This window comes from Lissotriton vulgaris, chromosome 5, assembly GCF_964263255.1.
Source record: "Lissotriton vulgaris chromosome 5, aLisVul1.2, whole genome shotgun sequence".
Taxonomy (NCBI): Eukaryota; Metazoa; Chordata; class Amphibia; order Caudata; family Salamandridae; genus Lissotriton; species Lissotriton vulgaris.
In genome coordinates this window covers 525,681,086-525,705,164 of record NC_141693.1, presented here as the reverse complement: position 1 = coordinate 525,705,164, position 24,079 = coordinate 525,681,086, and the positions used below count along the sequence as shown (strand labels likewise).

The following is a 24,079-nucleotide window of genomic DNA, read 5'->3' as shown; positions in this document are numbered from 1 at the left end:
CCGTAGTGTTTATAAAGAGCAATAGTATGCTTTTACAGATGATTATTCAAGAAGATAGATGAACGTGAGTTATTATCCCTAATCTTAAATTTCTGTACAATAGTTTGAACACATTGACAAATTTAAGAGATACAACTTCATAGTACCTCACATAGAAAACTCAAATCAATTGAGGCAAACAAATTTCACTATGAACAATTATTGCACCATCTGCTTTGTCCTGCTCTCTACTTCAGAATATGACCAGTTAATTTCTTCACTCGAAGCTAACCTTAGTTGCATTAAACATTAATAGCTATTTTGCAAAGAACTTGGAACAAAGTGTATATCACTATTTGGGTATTTTGTTCAGATTTTTGGATGAAAAACTGCTGATTTCATACATTTATTTACAGTGACTCGTTTCTTTTCTTTTGAGCATCCCCACATTGTTCCCATCTTTGCCTGGTCCACTTGAAGGCCATTAATAAACAAATGCTTCAGAGATAGCCGAGCTACCATTTCCCTGCTCCAAAGTTTCATCAGTTTGTATGCTTAGAACTTTGCTTATGTTATCAATTGAATAAACCGAAATTAAATGGACAAAAGCCTGAATCATGTTTGTGATGCATGGGTTCTTGTAGTATACAAAAAGGACTTGGTTTAGAAGGATCAATAAGAATTGGACCAAAATTATAACATATTTAAAAAATATATTCATTATGAATCCATATCGGTTTTCCAATGTTATCTCAAGAATGGCAGCAAAATATTTGCAAATAAAATATAACTCCTATCTTAAACCCAAACCTTCCTTTTCCATAGACCCAGCAAATTTCATCTACAGATTTCTTTGCAGAAAAAATTTGTGTCTGCATCACTATTTATCTATCATATATTCCATACAAGTGATATGATTTAAACTGTTAGTGAGTGTGGACTTTTTGAAGTATCTGATTTCATGTATGCTAAACATGTGCTCAATGCTGTTGTTATTCATATCTTTCCTCTAGAAATACCCTATGGGTATACACCATATGATAATACCTTAAATATTTTACAGTATCCAAAATGTAAACTCATAGGACCAGATTTACCAGTTTCTCATGCAGTGCAGTGAACACCCTCAAATGCTACGCTGCACAGCATGTGAAGCAGAGAGAAGGAAAGCATCATATTTACAAAAATGAGCGACAATGCGCCATGAACACACCTTTGCGCCATAGTGCAAGGGTGTCTCCAAGAGTCTTGCATAAGTTGTGTACTGGAAGGATACCCATCAAGTACAAAATACTATGCTTAGACTAACTTTAAACATGTTCCCACTTTGTATGTGTGCTGTACAGTGCAGAACACATGCAAAGTCAGAAAATAAAGGAGAAAAAATGTATTTCTCTTTCATAGCACCTCTCTGGAATAGGTGCTTTTTTCTGATGCTAAAAATTGTCTACTCTTTTAAGTAAATAGAGTTTAGACTCAGAAACCTTGGGTGGTTGCATGGGAATGCCCATGCCCCACCCATAGCACGCCCCCTCGGCTGAGGTTTCACACTGGAAAGTAAATAGGTAACGAACAATTTTGTGTTGATTTGCATCACTTTTGTGCTGCAAAAGAGACGTTAAATCTTAATAAATAGATCCATAGTCTTATATCTAGGAGTGCATGAGATGGTAAGGAAAAAGATGGAAAGAAACTTTCTTGCATGGAGTCATAGATGCACATTCACATCAAGTGTATTCACATTGTCAAGTTGTGATTTGTCCAAAAGTATTCTCTCTGTCAGAATGGCAATTCTCTTAATTTTAATAATGCTTTGAACTAATCATGCCATTATACCAAGTAAGCAATGTGAGAAAGATGTACTAAATATCAATGTGTAGTATTTTTGTTTAGCACAACTCATTTCTGGCTCTTTAAGTCACCATCCATTTTTCTTTAGAAATACAATATTGATGATACTAATCTTAAGAAACTAAAGTAATTCTGCTCCTTCCTGTTCCTTGGATCACTCAGGCCTCTCATGTGTAGGAGTTTTAATCTGTATAACACGGCTGATAGGTATGCCTTGCACTCGGACTGTCCTATACCCCACCTAAGCTACCTACACTCCATACACAACAGTCACCACATAGTCACACTTGATAATTATTCACTTGTCTTCATTTAATCTTTTATGTATTCCAGATTGAAACAGTTGAAAAAAAACGTCCATTCCCAAACTGCTCTACACCTCTCACATCCTCTACGTATACCTTATGATATATAATGCTGATTTCACTTTTTGTACAACTTAACTATGTAGGTGGTCAATAAGTCACCAGGATGCCCTGTTGAATATTAACCTTTCATAACTTGCCAAAATTCTAAGCTGCCTCTTGTCCGTTTATATGTTTAATCAGATAATATTCTAATGTCATTACCTATAACTGAATAGTTGTTCTATTTCTTACATTGTACAATATTTTTCAATCAATCTCATTTTAAAAAATGTGGACCTCATTGTCCTTGGATTAGGATCAACAAACTAATAATTAGCATTTTGCTCAGTGGGCTGTGCCTGTTGTTGAGCAGCTGTAGTCTTTCTCATTCCATTCCGGTATCATTACTTGCAAATAACTGGGCATATTCAGTTGGACATTTGTCCTCTTCCACTTCAGCATTTCTAACAATAATGGCTCAGATTTAGAGTTGGAAAATGTGAGACATATGCCAAAGGGCAAGGTGACCTTTCTTTCCTATTTGGAGCGCATAGACAATAAAACACTCTATAAGGCATAGTTGGAACATCTGCAACGTTTTGATGGAAGTCATACATCCATAAACAGATCCCTCTGAAATGTAGTCCCCTTGAGCTGGTTTCATTCTGTGAGTACGTTTTCTTATGTTCAATTTAGATGAGACTACTGAATGCATTTGTTAGCAATGTATTTGGGAAGTGCTATATGTTTAATTTGATTTTCCTTTGTCTGATAATGTAAATATACCTTCCTTAAGGAGACCTAAATATATCTGAATTGCCCAAATTTAGAAACTTAGATATTTTCTTTGGTCGCTGGACTACTTGTTTATTGACTTACTAAATTATCACATAGCTGATCTCCCTTTTTTCCTTTTCTAACAGTGCCATTTATCTACCTGCCATTTACAAACCTCCAACAGTGAATAAAACATTATGATGAATATCACTGACTAAATGATAGAACAACAATCATTAAATACCACAATATGTTTATAGGCAACTTTAACATGGATGGGCCAGTCCCACTACCACGCACACCAATGGCCTTCTTTCATATTTAATACAATTAAACCTGAAGCAGACTTTCAATTTACCACCACACTTGAAGGGAAAAACACTGGGGGGCATATTCACAAGGGCTCAACTCCGATTTATCCCCACCCTAATGCAACAAATGTGGAGCTAGATTTAACACCCCATTCACAAGCTGGTGGAAACTGCAGATATCGCCCGTATTCCCGCGATAACTGCCCCACGGTGGACACCGCCAACTAACCCTAATAAGATGCAGAGTAGGCATTCCCATGCAAAAACACACCAATATCCACAACACCACTTTCACAATGAAATACAAGATCCGCGATGCTAAACAAAAACAGGCGATAAGCTGCGGTAGCAGCAGGGAATTAACACCCGCCTTCTGCTGGTGTAAATCAGGACGACTACCTGCAGCATGAAAGGGAGCCCAGCCAAGAGCCACACCAGAAGACCCACAGATGCCATGGAGACAATGATCATGCAATGAGGGCCACATCACCCTCCGCAACTACCCCAGGTCCGCCACCATCCCCCAGGACCCATCCCGCCCCCCTCCCCCCCGGAACACCACAGAGGCAGTGTACACAAAGACAGTGGCCCACCGGAAACACACCTGCATCCTACAGTCATGCAACTAACAAGACTGTCAATGGGCATGCAGCACAACTACATCCAACATGACACACAACATGCCAACGGATTGAACATGACAACACGACTCCATAGTGAATCCGGCTTTGCCATGCCCACAACCCAGCAATGGCATGGCACCCCAGACACACAATAGCAGGATGTGAGGAGGGGCATGGAGCAGGCATGAGTGAGAGCGGCGAGTGATAAAGGAATGTGAACCTACCCAATGCCAGGTGTGGCGTGGAGTTGCCGGACAGACCACAGAGTGCAAACCACGGAAATGGCCATTTGGAGAACAACTGCTGGTGCATGGAGTGTATTGGCCAGTGGACTCTACCATGTCCTCACAGGCTGTGGAGCAGAACGCAAAACTGTCGCAGGTTATGTCCCCCCTGCATGTGTGTGCATAGTGGGTTGGACCTGCATAGAACAGGCCTGTCTATGGTTGAGAATAAAAAGTCTGTCACACTGGACTTGGTTCTCATTTGGAACGGACCACGCGTCAGCCAGGGCGGCACCTCTCAGCCCACCACGAGTCCTACACCGAGCGCCGTGGGGCCTGCGGCACTAAGCGCCCACTGCACCCCAGGCCGCCGGTCCCCATACCCGCCATGCCTGACCTAGCGCATCAACGAGACTCTACACACCTGCCTACACTGGTGGGTGGCAAACAGGGCCCACCACATGCCGGTGCAAGCTCCAAGCACCAGTCCCGTGACCTCTGCTGCGGCCCATTAGGTCCCACATGTGGAACTGTGTCCTGAATGGCAGTGAACCCAAGTCAGTGGCAGCAACCACAGCACCAGACCCCCATCGATCAGTGAGGCATAATTCCAATGGGAGGCCAGCCACACGAGGTGCCACTAACCCTGTTCAACGCCAGCGGCCACACGGGGTGCCACTAACCCTGTTCAACACCAGCTGGGTACACGTGCTGCCAATAACCCTGTTCAACGCCAGCCAGCTGCACGTGGTGCCACTAACCCTGTTCAACTCCAGCCAGTCACATGTGGAGGAGGGCCCAGGCCTATCCTGCAGACCAGTCAGGCCCACATCCAGCAGTAGTCGCGACTCATGAATGGCAGAGTCCCCACCAGTGAATGCACGGAGAGGAGAAAGAGGAAGATGCGGCTCATTCCGGACGAAAGCCAGATCAGAGTCACGGAGGTGATCGAACACTATCAACAACTGACCTGGTGGCATCAACCCTGTTCACCAGAAGTTCGCGTCCCATGTAGCCACTGAACCTGAACTACGCAGGCCAGTGGGGCCATCCAACCAAAGCCGGCGACATCCAGTGAATGACCCGTGCTGACCGCTGCCTCAGACCTACACTGCGGGTCGAGTAGGTCAGACACAAATTTGAATTCAGCCTTGATTCATTTATGGCTTACTTGACGTAATTGTACAGGCCACATCACAAACTGCATCTCCTTTCAGCCCCAGTGCCACTAAGTCTATTTCCCGAGACCTACAACACATTCTGGTTGGACTCTGGTGGCGACTGAGTCCATGGACTTGGGGATGTCGTCGCCATCATGTCAGTGATACTGAATTTGTGGCAAAAACAATGCTGTGGCATTCCACTCCTCCATGTGCTGCTTCCAGATACCCTCCACCCTCTGCATCATGCCCTGGAGGACACCACCCACTGTCCCCCACAACCCTCCACCACATACACCTCTGACATTGATGAGGAGCCGCTCAGGTTGCATTGCCCATCTGACTGCACCACAAGTCGGCAGGCCGGTGCAGGCTGCTGTGCGTCTGGGGCCACTGACTCTGTGCTGGCACATTTGGGACCCCTTCTTCTGATATATTGGATTACCTCTGTGACAGTGGTCTTGGGCTTATCAATGCCATAAGTCTGTGGCCTTGCCTTGTCCGCTGCTTCATGCCTACACTGCTGTCCAGTACGCCACACATGTGGAACTGACCTGTATGCAATGAGTCATGGGCACTTTCTGGTTGTACCTTGGTGGCGTCTGGGTCCATGGCCTGGTGGTTTCCTGCATCTTCCACATGCTGGACCGGACTTGGTGTCCGGCATGTGTCTGTTTCATACGTCTCCACCATTGTGACTGTTGCAGCGTGGGCCTGGACTCTGCATCATGCCCTGGGGGTACTCCTTCCACTGTCCACCGAGGCACTCCATGGCAAGATCCTTTCACATCTACGAGAACCTGCTCTGCACTCTTGACCCTGCCCCAGTGCCCAGCAAGTCAGGGTCCCATGGCGGTAGGCCTGTGCATACCGCTGTGCATCCAGGGCCACTAACTCTGTGCAGCAGAAGTCATGGGGCCCTTATGGTTGAAGGGTTGTGTCCTTTGCGATGTACACTGTTGTCGATTTGTGACTGCACCAGGCAGCCCTTGCCTGCTGGTGTGCACACACCCCACACACATCCAACACAGGCATCACTCATTAAGTGTACCTGCTAATAAATGTGGTAAAAAAGGGGGTGATGATGGACGGAGCATCTGAACCAATCAAGCACTCACACACAGTCAACAGATCTGGGTTTAATCCATCACCATTCTTTAGCCCACTCTGCCTCCCCAGTTCAGACATGGCCATATTCAAATCAGTCCGACCCTGTGCCTCATGGGAACAGTCCAGCCCGAACTGCCAAGCCATGCCTTCCCTGGACCGGAAACAAGCTTCCGAGGACCGGTTTCTGGCATTTCAGCCGTCTTCAGCCCAGCTTGCTTGAATCCAGTGGCAAAGTGAGCAAGGGACTCACGTCTGAGCATACCCTGCCAACTTATGGCGAACAAAATGGTACAAAAGGGGGTGGTGATGGACGGAGCATCTGAACCAATCAAACAATCACACCCAGTCAACAGATCTGGGTTTAATCCATCACCGTTCTTTAGCCCACTCTTTAGCACCTATGTAGCAAACTCTGACATCCCTTAGTAAGTGCTACTATGAAAGAGGTATTCCACTCTGACTCACCTTAAACTAGATGAACCACTACCCTTTTAAAAGAAGTCAATGGATGACTAGAATGCACTTTCCAACTACCAGCCTTTGAACCACTATGGCTGGTCAAAGTAATTCAGAAGTATGTGGCCACTTGGCCACACAGATTGACCAAGACACATTGCTAGCCACAGGCCAGTCTAGCTTTCAAAATGGTACAGCTAATGTTCTTCTTAAGATCCTAAGTGACATTTGTTGCATGCCAGACAATGTGTTCCTCGGCATTCTTCTTGATTTATTGACAGTGTTCAATACCAGTGATTACATGTGGCTCACCAACAATCTCATTGGTTTTGGAGGTGAGGTCTTGGATGTGTTTCGTCATTCCTAACAATGTCATTGAAGGGCAAAAACATATGTAACCCCTTCAAAGTCATTCATGGGGTCCTCCAGGAATCTATTATTAAGCCCATATTCTTCAATTTATACATAGAACCTCTAGGAATTGTGATTGATCGGGGAGATAGGGGTTTAAAATCACCAGCATGCTGACGACACCCAACTGTACTTAAATGTAATCATCTCAAAACATCTGTATCATTATACATTGGCAAACAAGTCTCCTTAGGTGACCCTCAATGAATTTCTTACAATTAAATAAATCCTGGAAAAATCATCTCCATCAGATGCTTTCAAAAATCCAAAATCAAAATGCACTTGCTAGTGTAGGTGAGCATTGATGCTTTCTCACTCCCACCACATTCAAGGAGGTCAAATTAACTGGATTGTGACTTTAGACACATTTGTCTCCGAACTTACAAATCACTCACACCACAACAGCTGTGAGAACCTCCCTTTTGTCACTTAAAAACTCAAAACATTGCTTACTGCCAAGGACTCTTCCACTCCACAGTCCAGACTATTTTTCTAATTCGTCAGATTACCCTACAATTTCGGAATAAATGTTCAAATCAGGAATGGGGGTTTATCTTCGTAAACACCCCATTAACCCCTTGCATGCTTGTGACGGAACCATTCCATCACTGGCCACGGTGGTGCTGTGCTGGTGACGGAATGGTTCCGTCACGGCCCAGCCGCGGCGCCTGCGCTGCAGTGATTTCGAGCCTGCGTGGCGCGTTCTTTTGAACGGACGGGGCCATGATGGAACCATTCCGTCACAAGCACAGTGCCAACGTGGCACGTGACGGAGTGGTTCCGTCACGATCATGGTGGCGCCGCGCGCCCCCCACCCCCTAGCGCCGCAGCGGAATTACCGCCGCGACCAAGGGGTTAATGTGCTTATCGGTGCATAACCTGAATACCTGACAAAACCTAAATCCCACATTTCCTCATTGTCCCCTTAGGAAACAGGTGGTAATACTTTTACCTTCAATTGAGTGGAAAGCTGAAAATAATGTCTGTCTTTCCTATTCTCTGAAATGTTTTTTTACTGAATTTGAACAAAAAGATAACATCATTGTAAACACCCTCCTTGGGCATTTAGCACTTCTGATATACGCTGCCTAAAAAATAAGGATAACATTTGGTTTTACACCTAATCTTCATTCTACAAAAGTGTTCTATTTGGTACATATCAAATACTACATATTTTTCGAGTACTTCAATCTAGCAAATCTATTCACTGATTACAGTTCTTCAACACATTGCTCTTCTTTGTATAACAAATCAAACATTTCAGGAATTCAAAGATGTTCTACACTTACCTCTTCAAGGACGTCGGCGAGCTTACTGAGTATTTCTTCCGTTAGAGTCTGGAATGTCGGTACACTGTAAAATAAATGTATCGAATTTTTGTTGTGGTGATTTCATGATTTTAGAGCACAATATAATCAGTCCTTCCAGTAACAGTAGAGGTTTTAACACTATGAAGAATGAAATATGCTCCTACACTGAACTTTATCGGCTTATGTTCAGTATAGGGGCAGTTATTTTCAATACTCATTTTATTTAGGCTAATTCTATCACCGCCAGTACAATCTACCGTTATTAACTAGCTTGATAACAGGGGCGGCCTTAGGCATGGGCAAGCTGTGCACCTGCACAAGGCCACCAAACCTCAGGGGCTACCACGCCAATATATATCAATAATATAATAATCCTCTGAGGATGGATACATATTTGTGTGGCAGCCCCTCGCAGGGATTTAGCGGCCTCCGGCTCTGTTCCACTTCCAAACACCCTGACCCCCCCTCTTCACTGGCCTCCGTGCTGCACCCCGCCCATACCCCCTCTTCTGGGGCCCCCTACCTACGCTCCTTGCCCAGGGCCGCCATGAGCCTAGAGCCGCCCCTGTTGATAAGTAGCAGTTTCATAAAAGAATCAAGGTCTCAAAGGGATCCCAAAATAATTCACAAAACAATAAAATCCACTGAAAGGCAATACTTTGTAAGGGGGAGAAGTAACTAGCAACACTCTTACTATAAATAAGTGTTCTATCACGTTTATTTGAAAAGCAATACCCAGTGTTTGGAAAAGGTTTTACAAAAGCTTACACAATCCTATATGCTATAGACACGAGGCCTTGAGAAGAAGAAAAGAAAACATATGTGCATTATGTAGAGACATTGGACACTGCATCTGTATGACATGAGACGGGTAACATAACCAGTCATGCTTTCTAGGATCATTTGACACATTTTGCAGGGTTAGAATGCAGTGAGTTGTATGTAACAAATTGGACCAGGTAGCTTTAATATTCTTTGCCTTGCTAAGACACACTCTCACACTCTCATGACATACACTGGGGGACACATTACAAGTAGCCTGGTGTAATACCCAGTAACATCGCTCCTCGCCCTTCACCCGGAGTTAGGGAGGTAGTGTGGGCATCAACAAATCCAGGTGCAGAGTTTACAAGAGGCACAAGTTAGATCCTTAGAAGTGAGGTATTAGCTAGACTCTCCAAACTGTGGTCCGCGGACCCCTAGGGGTCCGTGACACATTCCCAGGGGGTCCGCACAGGCAGCAGTTTTAAAAGCACTGCAAATGTTCCAAGTATAATTAGAAGTTTTCAAGCAACAATAAAAGTGTCAAGACCAAGATAACACCAGTGATTAATGTTCCTGCTGGAGAGAGATGAGTTTTGTCCAGTGGCAGCTTGACTTATTCAAAGTAGCACAGAGGGTTAATATGCTTCTTGCAAAGAAAGTGTGCCAATATTTTTTTTTTTAACTGTTTGATCTGCATAGGTCAATGGGTTACTGCTTTTGTTACAGAGATTCTTTAGTTACTGTGCAGTTTATAAGTGACAATTGTGATCTAGCACAGAGAAGTATAAACTGGCATCAAAAAGATGTTTGCAAACTGCATGGTACAAGATAGTAACTTAAGTTTCTTCCCAGTCTCATTATCGTGATGCTGCTAAAAAGGTTTATTTGAATGGAAATAAAGTTTCATTGTTAAAGTCAATGCTAAACACATTATTATGCCTACCAGTATGAATGATGTGAATCCTACAACTAGTAGTCACCTTTGCCTTATGTTATTACATGTAAGATTCATTGTCTCTATGGGGCAGATTTGCAAGGAAAGTGACTCAGTGAGTGCTGCAAGCCATGTGGCTGTGCTGCACTTTAAAAGCACAGGGATGCAACATATTTACCATAGTATGTTGCATCTCAGTGCTCTCCCTGCGCTGGTGCACAAACTGCTGCCATGCGCCGGCAAAGGCACCCTTGTACCATGGTGCAAGGATGCCTGCGTTGTGGGGAGATTGTTTATGTGCAGAAAGGGAATCCTACCTGAACATAATCATTAGAGGGGATTTCATCTTCCCAAACAACGAGGAGAAATGAATACATTTCTTCTTGTTGCACCTCCCTACGCCTCCCTTGGGGAGGTGTAGCATTCGGACGCATTTCCAGATTCATGATTTCTCGTAAATCTGGAAATGTGTCTGGTTTCATGGGTGTTGCTTGGGAACACACAGCAAAACCCATGAAACGCACCTTTCACACAAAGTCCTGTGTGCGAAGAGGCCATATTTATAAGAACAGGAAAAGTCACGCAGGGCGGCTTTTCCTGTTCTTATAAATATGGGGCACTAAAATGCGCCGCCGGAGTGTCACTTTTTGTGACGCACCGGTTGCGCAAGGGTCTTGTACATCTGCCCTATATGTGTGTGTGTTTTGTAAAGTGCTCTGACATCCTACAATGGTATGAGAGATGCTATAAAACAAATGAAATACATGTGACAGAGGCACTATAGAGAGACGGGAGGCACTGTTGGAGTGTGATAAAAAGGGAATCACTGAAGAACCCGAACAGAGATTATCGTATCCTGGTGCATAGAAAAAGTCATCATTTACTATTCTTTTAAAGCTAATACAATTCAATATATAATGATAAATGTGTTGTAGAATGCACTATTGTTTCCTAAATTGTCTTGGGGGGAGAACCTCCCAAAGTCCCCTTTGTAGTGGTTCGACTCACTCACTGCACTTCGTGTGCACCCAGTGGGGACTGGTCTGAAAACATTTGCCAGGGCTGCTTTGAGTTTCCAGACTGGCCCTGGCAGGAGCCTCGTAGTGTGAAATAAAACCAACCATTTAAAAGTTAGTCATGGAGATGCAGCACCAACCTTCCCAATAAAGTTTTTTGTTTTGCAGATTCTTTCAATATAAAATACTAAAATCCTTAGTAATTAGACTATTTGTTTTGTGTTCACATCTGTGTTTATTTTTTTCGGATTACTGTTTAAAATTTAAATTATACAGATTGCTAGGGGGTCCCCGGCTTCCAGTGCTGATTCAATGGGGGTCCTCAGGAGCCAAAACTTTAGAAACCACTGAGCTAGAGAATTTGCAGTTCTGGTACTGATTTCTATGGCACTTCCACATCTTTACCCTGGTTTGGAACATTTGTTGATCACATTTATTCAGGTACTACCATGCATTTTTTCCAAGCCTGCCTTTGTGTCTCAGCCCCGTCATGTGTGCCAGCATCATGAAACACACACACATACACATCTTGTCCGCTAAGTGTAAAAAGAGGTACCTGATGCACAAGGCTACATGCGGGTATTTTCTGCATAGTTCATAACATAAGCACAAGATAAATAAAGGCAGAAGGCATGGAGATAAATGGTGACTGCTCCTGAACCTTTACAATAGATATATATGTTTGATCTGATTACAGTCCAAAGAAGCACATGTCAATACTTTTTCGGCATTTATACTGGTAAAGCGAAATCTACCCTTTTGTGGGCCCAAATATGTAATCAATCAGCATTTGCAAATCAAAATCATTCACTCTATTTTTGTATGATTGCAATTCTATCTAATTATGAAGTATTACAATTTCAAATGTTCGTGCCATAAACACTTGGGCTGTAAAAAACATACATTTCTTTTAGTTAGGGGGTAGCAGAAGCATCATTTCACCAAAATTGCAGGGCTAGCAAAAATACACCACACTCCCTTTCTGCCACAAATATATCACACAACATTTGCCACTGGATGAACATCCGCATTGGTTTTTAAACAATTTCTATTTAAAACTTGAGGATGCAGCATATTAATAAACCATGATTCATAAAGATAAAAGAAGTAATCTACCAAAGCTAGCTCAACTGAAGCTAAAATTACCTTTTAGATATAGTGCTTTTCCGTTCTTTGGAATAAACACAGTAGATAGGAAATATAAAATCAATTTGTCTCCTATTAGGATGGCCAGAACAAAGGACTAGTGTCCTGTCTGGATCCTGGAGTACATTTCAGAAATTAAACTGTACAACAGAACAGAAGGACGCTTAGCAGGTTCTTGGGTCCCCTCCTCAAGGGTAAAGGAGAATCCTTTGAAGAACCCTTGCCAAAGAGAAAGGACCCTGGGAAGCCCTAAACTCCTGTGGGATATGGGGATACCGGCGAATACATGTGAAAAACAATCCAGCAGAGAACTTGTAAAATGATGGTGTTACTTTGAACTTTTTTTTGGTGTTTCAAATTAAGAAATTGCAGACATAGGGGCAAGGCTATATGTTTCAACCGTGTACAAATCAACAACGATGAGGGTCTACTTGGTATGCACTGGTGAGATAATTAACGGTAATTCCATAAATTCTTTGTAGATTGTGGCTCTCCACTTCCTGTGGCCCACCGTTAAGACCAATCACTCAAAAATAAGAAGATTTGAAATGGAAGGAGCGTCTAAGTTTCAAAATTAACAAGACTTGAATTAAAGTCCATTTAAATTTCTTTATTCTTTTTCTCTTTTTCTCTCTTCTTCTTATTCTTCAATTCTTGATTTACAATTCCTTCTAGATCCAATACAAAGGAGTTTCGGGAAATCAAAATTCAAACTTTCAACAAAAGAATGTTCTCAGATGCTCGAGCTCAATCAATATCACAATTATTACATTCCAATCATTTGTTCCTAGACAATACAGCTTCAAGTTTTGTGCTTCTTGGATCTAGAAGGAAATGTAAATCAAGAATTGAAGAATATTCCATATTATAGAAGTATGGCCTGAGGGGTATACTTCTTGTTATAAGGCCTCAGGCCCGTTATGGGGCTGAGGTCGACAGTGTCTTTAATGAACAGGTTAGTTCTTGGAGGCGAGCTATAATGAATGATGTAGGAAAGCAAGGTGTGACGTTGTTGCCCTGCCAGGAAATAGTTTTTGTCATTTTCGCATATTCACATGTACTGTTTGCGACTGTGTAGAATTCAAATCCCTGTTAAAATTAATAAAAAAGCTTTTGCAATGCAATAGGTCTCGCATTTGCTAGAGTTTAAGCTATTGCCATTTTAAATGACAATGCCTTTTGTTTACCACTTTTGAAAACCAACACATAAATAAAAAGCATTAAGCATACGACCTGAAAAACATGAAATATAAAAATAAACTGGTAGTGTTTGTTACGTTCCTACACGTTGAGGTTCTGTTGGCATTTGCAAATGCTGGTGGCACAATAAACTGACAGTACATAATCACTTGCTATGCACAATACATACACCCACACATATCTAGCTATTTATACACCTTTGTCCAATCTGACCAGGAGCAGGTGTTTAGCCTACACGATTGCAGAGGACATAAAAATGCATATGTGTGTCTACAGTCGCTGACCACCAATCAAGGCACCCTTGGATTCAGATCTGATGTAACTGTGGCGCATATGGTGAAAGCCCCAATGGGCAACGCGCCAAGGCCTTCTGCTGCAGAGCTGGAAGCAGCTGTTCCAGGCACTGGGAGCGGGGGAAGAGGGCTTTCAGTTTAAGATTGCCAGTCTGAATCCGGGAGATCATTCATGCTTAAATGTAATACCACAAAGACAATCCAACCTGTGTTTGCGGTATCCCTCTGTTGGCCAACATTATAGCACCTAGTAGAAATAAAGTGAATAATAAAGATCAGATGGTTAATGCACCCTCCTGCCATAAAGGAGTACCAAGGAGCCCGAAAATATTCACAGCAACAATCCATAGCATCCTAGAAAGGCATCCTAACCATACATTGTGGTGTTATGGATATTATACTACTGTTACATTTATATAGCTCTTACAGCCCCAAACGAGGTGCTGAACCTTTATATAAACACAAAGATTATCGGTATAGGCAGAGGGCGGTGTCTTTAACTCTTTGCCCAGTGTGCCATGTCACAAATGGACTTCCGGCCAGGGAGCACTCAATCTTTGTTTCAGCCACGTCTTTAATACACAGCAGTGGCCTCACACTGCCGGGGTGCGACACCAGCACTTTGGAGATCCCCGGATGCAGAGGAAGACAGAATGGAGGGCGGTGAGTGTCAGAAAGTAGGGAGAAGTCATATGGCCTGAAGACGCCCATAGACAAACGGGCACCAGAGGAAGGGCTGTGCCAGGACAGCCATATTCTGTAAGCCTCATGCTAAGCATGGGTTTCCAGGAAGTTTTTTGTCACATACAGAAGTGACGGGGGAGGCCTCTGGGCCAAGTAGAGCAACTCTTCCTCTAAATCAATCTTCAGGGGCTCGCACACAGATAGAACCTAGTCCCCCACTAAGCCTCCTGTACCAGTCTAATTCAAATTCAAATTAGCTGTATTCAATCAGTATTCATATTAATCATAAAAGTTCACTATAAAGCATTAAATACACATTCTAAAAATATGCGATTAAAAAGAAAGAAGCTTTTTAAAAAGAAGATAAAAGCAGCATAAAAGGAAACAATAAAGTAATCATTTTAGGCAATTTTACAAGTTTCTGCTTTATAGGGAAAGACATAAAAAAGATGCAACACAGTAACAGAACAGCTGGTCAGACAACATTCTTAGAAAGAACAGACCCAGGTGAGATTGTTTAAATGTATCCTTGCGCATAATTGGAAGTAAAAATCTTTTACGACGATCAAGGTCAAATTTACAAAAGAAAAAAATGTGCAAGTCGGATTGGGGCAACAAACCATCACAAGGACAGATTGATAGAGCTTGAAGAGAAAACGTATCTAATGGAAAACCCAGCATACATGGGATAAGATGTAATCGAAACCTTGTTAAAATAAATCTATGGTGGGGATTATTCACCATAGACAGGTAAGTCGGTTGTCCCACTGAGAGCTGCCGTCCATCAAGATAAACCTGGACCATATATTTACTACTATTATTTTTTAGCCTTACTTCACCCATAAAGGATAGAAATCGAGTTTTTATAGTTCTACTTGATATACACAAACATTTACTTGGGGTTTCAAATACAATTCCCAACCCAGGGTAATTAAAATATTTTTTGTATACATAATCCGATAAATGCTGTGTACATGTTCTAATGTGAGGTAATTCGTGATAAACTGTTTTGTCAAACTAATGGATTCCCTTTGCCATAAAGAGTGGCACAAAAGGATTGGTGCCATACCTATCAGATCTATAGGGGGCATTCAGTTTAAGATGGCAGTCAAAATTTGAACAGCTATAGGGGAGACCCACCATTTTTTTCAGAAGGTATCTTCTATTGTTCGTATGGCCAATGAATAGACGTGGCCCCAAACTCCAGCGCAATAAGAAGCTACTGAAGCAGATTTTGCGTGCTATACCTTTTTTACAGTATCTATCTGTTTGAATCCTAGTTTTTTTGTAAAAGAAAGTATTATTACTTTTTTCCAACATCAACCCTCTGTTGTTCACCATTGGGGACCAACATCAACCCTCTGTTGTTCACCATTGGGGACCACGTGGCCATCCTATCAAATGTTAACCCTAGATAGGAGAACGTGTCCGTCTGTGCGATTTTTCGCCCTGCAATATGGGAAGTTAGGGGTTTCTTAACTTTATGACCTGTCGTCATAAAAATGTAAAAGTGGGTGCCCAGTAATCTGAAAAAAACAAGCAAACAATGATTTGGGTGAGCTGCATGCCCGTCATGCATGTGGCCCCATTGTGAAAGTGAAAGCACATATAGCATGCTGCAAATATCCCAAAAAAAGCATCCGCCATTGCTAACGTTGGCGTCCCACCAGTGCTCTTTAGATTAATTAAGCAAAGAGTTCTCCCGAACAGCTAGTGCAAGCAATACAGTAAGAAAAAAAATGCAATATATGGGGATCATCATTAGGACTACAACAAAAGATTTGCCTGGTGTTTAACCCAATAAATTAGAAATGCCTTGAGGAAATGTTCCTCGAGCATGCAGCGGGTGGAATGTTTAGTTACGGTCGAAGGGGTGGAACTTGCAGACTGTGGTGTTGGGCCAGACTGTTAATTTACAATGGGCTTCTTTCAGTAAGTGCAGGAGTTCCTGCCATTGCACCAGGGACCACAGGCGCATCGCCGGCGGCGGCACTGGCGCGGACTATTATCAGAAGCCCATTGTGGCATTTTCGGAGATTTGACTCCTTACTGAAAGAAGCCCATTAATTATGAGCTTGGGATCGAAACACCGTCGACATAATGATTAGTGCCATTAATTACTATTTTCATTTGATTAATGTGGTCACTATGTGGGTTAGATTGCTTCATTGTATGACTAGTTCAAGCCCCCAATGCTCTAACTATTGCCTGTGTTCTTCTGTTTTGTATGCTTAACTGTTTATTCGTTCTGTTGTTTCTCAAATATCGGGTGCAGGACTGCTTCCCGTTGTATTGTTCTTGTTTCAATTGTAAAAATGTAATTCTAATTTTGACATTAAAATGATTTGTCCGACTGGACTTTGAAGTACTATAGTACCCATCAGGGCCTATATTGCATTTTTTCTTCATTCTTAAATTATTAAGGACCATTGTTCATTAAAGAAATAGATTCCCGAGGTCCTTGATTACTTATCGGGTTCCCTTGATTGTTTGTAATAGCAATACAGTAAGGACACATGTAAAAGGTCAAGTCCTGATGGGAGGTTAAAAAAGAAGACAGGGATGTAGTAAGGAGAGTCTAATAAGCCTATTAACAAACCAAAAGCCAACATTTACATAAGACAGTCACAGCAGCCAATTGAAAAGATGGGCGGAGAGTGGGCCGATTTGCAAGTCCATGCCTGAAAACAGCATGCCTCGCAGAGCAGTGCCTGCGCTGCCCAGCCTCGACCTAAAACAGTAATTGCCACCTGCACTGAAATATAACAATATCTGTATTGTCATTGGTCTTATTAGATTTTATTCAGCAAGGTGCCTTTCTGAATCTCTCATATAAAACATTTATGAAGATACAGATCTTTTCACAGCAATGGCGTGGTCAGTCTGTCAAGGGCCCTAGTGCAAGGAAGGAAGAGGTCCCCCTGGTCCCTGTTTGAACTGTGAAATACAGCAATAATCTAGTTCAGTGGGCCCGCAGGCTTATCAGCCTGGTGCTACTGCACCAGCTGCACCAATGGAAGCTACACCACTGTGTCACAGAAGAGACTGGGAGGGCCAGACATTGGAAGAACACATGCAACAGCTATCATTCTGAGCGAAATGAGTGTAGTAAGTACAACTACTTTAGCAAATTATAGGCAAACAGCGAGGGCAATTTTCCGTCCACTTCCTATCGTGGGAAAAGTAAAATACCACATGAACAGATAGAAGCGAGTTCTCCACACCGAGGCACTGTGCCTTCATAGATGAGTTCAACGCGTGGAGCCTGCGGCGCGAGGCGATGGAAGCAAGGAGCAGCAATTGTGAATAATGGGCACATTGCATTTTTCTGTTCCCAGAGGAAGGGAGCTTTTCTCAGCCTGACCCTATAAAGCGGAAGAGCAATGCTCCTGCCAGTGGGGAATCAGGTGTGCTGAAATTTAAAGTACTACACAATTCAGCTGAGAAAAAACTCAAGCCATCAAGCCGAGGCCAGAGTCTTGAGTTGTTAGGGGTCAAACATTTAAAATCAATCCCTGTAAATACAAGGGAAGACATCCCACCCCAGCTTGTAAAGCCACAATGGCTGCACACATCGTAAAATAGAAGGTATGAGCCACTCTCATGGCCTCGAAAAAGTAAATCTATTAAGATAATTGCACATGAGGGCTATCTGAACCTTATCGTGCGCATTTGACTCCTTTAATAGTAAACCGTTAAAAATCAACAGGTTTATTTTCAGAACTTTTACAATACAATATTAAAAACTGCATGCATGAAGAAAGAAATGCCTACAAGCTTGATGGGGACTACAGTAAACAATAGATGGCATGGCATCTGTTCAACCATGGTTATGGTTTGAAGCAAAGCCTATATTGCTAAAAAAAAGATACTGCCCACCTCCAAATTCATTCTAACCTTTAGAAAACCAAAGATTTTAAGTTGAGTTAAAGCCTCTCCCAAGTAGCCTTGATGGCCCAAGATTAAAACAGAGGTGTAGCAAGGTGGGTGGCATGATTTTGGGGCGGCCTCTCCCCCGCCCCCGCTCTTACCTGTGGGCGTCACAGGGCTGCAAATGCATGTAAATCACCAGCACCCCTCCTACATGCGGCTGCTGGGAGGCGGCAAACGCAGGGACCACCACGGGCTGCCAAGTGTCTAGCTACGCCACTCTTTAGTAGTCTGTTTAACATTCCAGAATTAAATGCTATAAAAAGTATAATCTTCAATTGTCTACAAAAATACTTTTCTACATATGGCCCTATGTCTCTCCAAACACGTTGGAGGCATCCTTTGACACTAACAGATACCTTGTTTTTTTCTGAAATATGTCCCCAGAGAATTCGAATAGAAAATGCAAAATAACTGTATATGTTTTCCGGACATGTTTAAAAGAAAATTAATATGGCATATTACTTTTAAGTTTTGGGGAAGGGACCATGACTATCATATTGAAACAATGATTACATCATTAATGTAACTTAGATATTTCAAGGCCAATGGATTAAAGACCACAATCAGATTTTCTCAGATGCTAATTATGGATGTCTCTGCCCACTGGAGGAATGAATCAGTCCATTGGTATAAGAAATATGAAGACACGGGTACCATTTGTTCTATCCAGAGGCTGAGTGGATGGGAATTGTTTAGAGGTCATACATTATGTCTGTTCATGAGATGGTGCTTGGACACATGGGGAAACTGTAAAGCTCAGTACGTCCATGATTGATAAGTATCTGGCCAACAAACATAGGAGGCCATTATGTGACTTTACTTGATCACCAAATTCCCAATTACCAGGTAAAAATTAAAACATGCCCTTTAGCGTGTGCGACACAATAGACATTAAAAGTAAACAACTTTATTAACAGTTTGCCAAACATTACTATTCGTCCATCTTATGCCTGCATAAACAAAAGCCCTTTAAAAATATTTTCTGTAATAGGTTGAATTGACTTGGCCTCCTATTTCCACCCATCTTTCTACATTAAAATAGAAAATAAGGGATGTAAAAGTAACCTAAGCTAAGCTAAGGACTTAGTCTCCTGACAGCAAAGAATGAGTATTTTGAAATAGTGAGAATAGAAAGACATTAGGACCTCTTTATAAACAAATCCTGTCACAAGCATTGTCCCTGGATTTGAACAGCTTTCATTACCGAGAGTGAAGAGTGGTAACTCCTGTGTCTGAAGCAATTAGCTGAACATCTCCAAATGAGCAGTGCGCCTGGAACCGTGTCAAAGATCCAATCGGAAAGGAGAATTGATTTAGGGATTTTGGATTTCAAAGCGAAGCTAACAAAAGGCAATGCAAGTGAGAGCTTTATAAAAAGATTAGATTCGCCCGAGGTTAATTCCAATGACGAGTTCAAATCACAGAGTCCTGGAATATAAAATAAAAGTCACGTTACCCAATTTATTCAATATTGTTGGTTATTTTATATAATTATTTGTTTCAAAAGGTGGAACAAACATGTCCTTTCTTGCCCTTATTAACCATCAAGTTTTATTTTAGAAAGGATGGACAAAATATTTATTTTTGCCAAACTAACTCTGTGTGTAAAAAATGCAGATGTAGTGAGCTTGAAGCCAGAGCCTGTCTTTTTTCGCTGTTGACCACCAGTCCAATGTGATGGATTTGTGCACCTGAGCAATACAACACTGCGAGCTTCAGCTACCCAAACCTAAGATGCCTGAATTTTGCCTTTGGCTATTGCCCCCTTTTCACAATAGCGGTGAAAGTACTTCCAAATGTTTGTCGGGTACACAGCCATCACTAATTAAGCACACATGTAGTTTAAATATCCAGTTTATGCACTAAAATACAAGCTATTAATGCATGTTTTCTTGTTTTGAAATAGGTTCATGGACCCTTATGAGGTGAAGCCATTGGAATACAATTTAGAGATATTCTAGTTGGTATAAAACAGGGGCGGCTCCTCCATATGGGCGGAGGAGTGTCACCTCACTGCTTTCTCGCAGTGCGAGAAGCAGTAACATACAATGGTATTATAAATACCACTTTATGTTTCTGCTTCTCGCACTGCGAGAAAGCAGAAGGGTTGGTTGGGGACGGGCAGGTGGGTAAGTGAAGGTAAGTTATTTTATTTTTGTTAATTTAAATTTACTCCTCCCCTTCCTACCATGCGACCGCCTCCCCCCACCCATGACTCATGCCGGCCTTGACTGGTATAAAACAAATAACAAACGGGCTTGAAACTAGCTATGGACAATGGCTATGACATTTGTACACATTGCACCTGTAACCCTTTTCTGTTCCAATGTGAGCATCAGCCACACAACGTTAAAATGTCTGAGGTACCATTTTGCTATTGCCTTTTTTCAGGTTGAGCCTGGGCAGGGCATGCGCTGCTCTGCGAGGCATGCTGTATTCAAGTATGGACTTGAAGCTCCCCCCATATTTTTCATTGGTTTGTGTCATTGCCCTTTGTAAAGGCTGGCTTCTGATTCATTAATAGGCATGTTAGTCTCTCCTTAGTACCGCCTTGTCTTCATTTGAAACCTCCTATGAGGACTGACCCTTTTACTTCTGTTCTTACATGGTATATTCAGTTTATAAGCACTATTTTCTTTATTGCGTTTCTCCTATTGAGGGCACAACATGCTTTCCTGGAACATTCAGCGCGCCATGCCCGCTTTCACTTTCCAAGCAGCCCGGGACAATGGCGGCAGCTTCTATGAAATGAAATAGGGCTCGCATTTACAAGAGTTTGTGCTATTGGCATTGTAAATGACAATGCCTTTTATTTATGTGTTCATTATCAAAACAGATAAATAAAAGGCATTGTCATTTACAATGCCAATAGCATTAACTCTCGCGAATGCGAGACCTATTACATTGCAAATGCTTGTTTATTGCAATAATGGGTACATCATTTCCAAATGTTTGTATCGTACAAAGCCATGATTAATTTAACCCTTTTTATGTTTTTATGTCAGGTGTACGCATTAAAATATCTGACACCCAATGTATGCTTTCATGTTTTGAACGTAGACCCATGGCCACTCTCATGAGTTGCAAGCCATCACTATGTAAGGAAAACACTCTATTAATTACTACAAAAAAAAATCCAAAGTAAATTATCTAAAATGTGTTCGAGGAGCCCCAACTGAGCAATTAATATCATATACCCTAAATTACCCAATATTCTGGATTTACATAAAAAATAATATGGTACTTCTTAAAAAAAATATATATATCTCGCTTTGGTCATCAGCAACAAATGTGGCCATGTTTGCATTAATTTTATCAACTGTGAATCTGATTTACGCCAACGTAACACAAGTTCCAACCCCAAGAATCAAAGATGGGTCTTTATGGTGTCCCTAGGTTTTGTGCTTGAGAGAACTATAAAGATTTGTCATTTAAAGTCACAGCAGTTCTGGGGAATACCCGAGGAAGTGCTTACAGAGGTCCGGAGTCCTTTATTTCAAATTGCTCTGTAGGAAGCTGAGAGATAGTCGGCAATAATCTTTCAGTGGTATTTCCCACAGTAAAAAAGGAATTGCAGCTTACAGCTCTTACTCAAACTCAGCTTACAAACATACTACTGCCACCTGCAACAGCTTCAGTACTCTAGTCACTCCAAAAAGAATTGACCATGAGAAGCAGCTTCTTCAGTCCTAGATCCTTCTGCTCCGCTTCAGCGTTAAGTAGCGCCTACTTTGCTCATAGCATTTCTATCATTTCACAACTTCTTCACCATCAGACAACCCGATCCTTCAATAAATTTTCCTTCTTTCAAGTTCGATTGGCAGCAATGTGTCTTTTTGTCCAGAGCCTTCAAGGGCATCAACACTAGTACTTAATTTGGAAAATAAATATAAGTGCAGGAGTCCCCAGTTTTTAGGTCTCGGTCTGGCGTTGGAGCGCATGCGCTCCACGCCTGCGGGAGATTTAGTGAACAGTATGAAGAAGGGGACTTCAATCCAAGCCCCTGTGTCTGAATCGTTTCTGATTCGCTTGCGTCGTGATTTATGTTATTTTTTCACTTTCGATTTGCTGGATGTCATTTGTCTTACTGCCCTTGCATTTTTTTAAGCCCGCCCTTTGTGACAAGCACATCTGTTTTCACTCAGCCCAGACCCAAAGACAAGCGGCTGAATGAAAACAGATGGTCTCTTTGTGCTTCACGCCTGTTGTGAAGACTTTTCTTATCTGCTTGTTTATTTAACAAGCAGTTAGGAAAAGTCTTCACAAGAGTTGTGATGCAGAGAGGCATGGTGCACAGGCATTCCAAGGGCACATGTTGCTGCTCCTGTGTTCTCTAACCATTGCAACTTTTTTAAAATTAATTTAAGGTCCCATACTCCACTGCGCTTTAAACTGTGAGTACCGAAGATAACATTATATTTATGGAGGTACAATTTGAAGTAATATGCCACACAAGCAGCGATTGCACGCTTTGCATTTGTTAATTAACCTGATTGAAAAAAAATCTCTGCTTTTGAAAGATGCCATATAATGTCACGCATATGAAAATGTTAGGTAGAAAAATGCATAAGTATGAGAAACCCATTTGCCCCAGCATATGCTTATTTGCACTTTTCTGCAGATGGACTGAGAAAAAGTTGAAATTAGAGTCTTTTGTAAAATCAAATGTCATTCCCCTTTGCGAAGGGCTTTTAAAATTTGCCAGGATTTTCTGCAGGTTATTTTGTTCATGTGTTATCGGATACAGAAGCACCGCCGGAATTCACTCGCTGGTCACCAACTGTAGTTTAAATTTTACACCCATTCATGACATGAGTCCAGGTACTGGACTCAGGTCGCACTGCAGCGCTTTTACTATTAGATTTAAGCGCTGCCTTCGATACTGTGTCCCACCATATACTGATCCAACGCTTACAGGAGGCGGGAGTGACTGATATCGCTCTCCAGTGGTTTCGGTCCTTTCTATCGGATCGTTCCTTTAAAGTGGCTATACCACCTGGCCAATCCGCCACCTATCCCCTGGAGCTGGGGGTACCACAGGGATCCTCGTTGAGCCCTACAATGTTCAACCTCTATGTGAAACCGTTGGCTGGTGTCGTCAAACAGTGGGGTCTTACGATGGCCTCATATGCGGACGACACACAGCTAGCGGTGACACTTAGTGGAGACCCTGAGGTGGAGGCCCCCAGATTCCGAGCGGGTCTTGTGGCAGTAGCAAGCTGGCTTCGCACTAACTGCCTTCAGTTGAATGCCACCAAAACGGAGGTGTTGGTACTAGGGAAGCACGCTGAGCTATGGGGTAACCAATGGTGGCCATCAGAGCTGGGTGTCACTCCTATTCCAGCTTCTGGAGTGAGAAATTTAGGCATCTGGATGGACTCCGCGCTCACCTTCAGGGACCACACTAAGAAGGTGGCTGCCACGTGCTATGGCATTCTGCGGGGAACAAGGCCGGTTTTAAAGTATTTTGATCCCCCTACCAGACAGCTTGTGGTCCAGGCCTCTATACTATCTCGGCTGGACTACGGCAGCTCGCTGATGCTAGGGGT

At 42.4% G+C, this 24,079-nt stretch overlaps 1 protein-coding gene across 1 annotated transcript in view; it reads right to left on the bottom strand.

The window, feature by feature from the left end:
• PRKG1 (protein kinase cGMP-dependent 1) overlaps window positions 1–24,079 on the bottom strand; it is a 1,912,306-nt gene that overhangs the window by 585,599 nt on the left and 1,302,628 nt on the right. Inside the window, exon 5 of the mRNA XM_086921971.1 lies at window positions 8,539–8,602. Coding sequence (XP_086778097.1) covers window positions 8,539–8,602 — 64 coding nt within the window. The remainder of the gene's footprint in view (window positions 1–8,538; window positions 8,603–24,079) is intronic.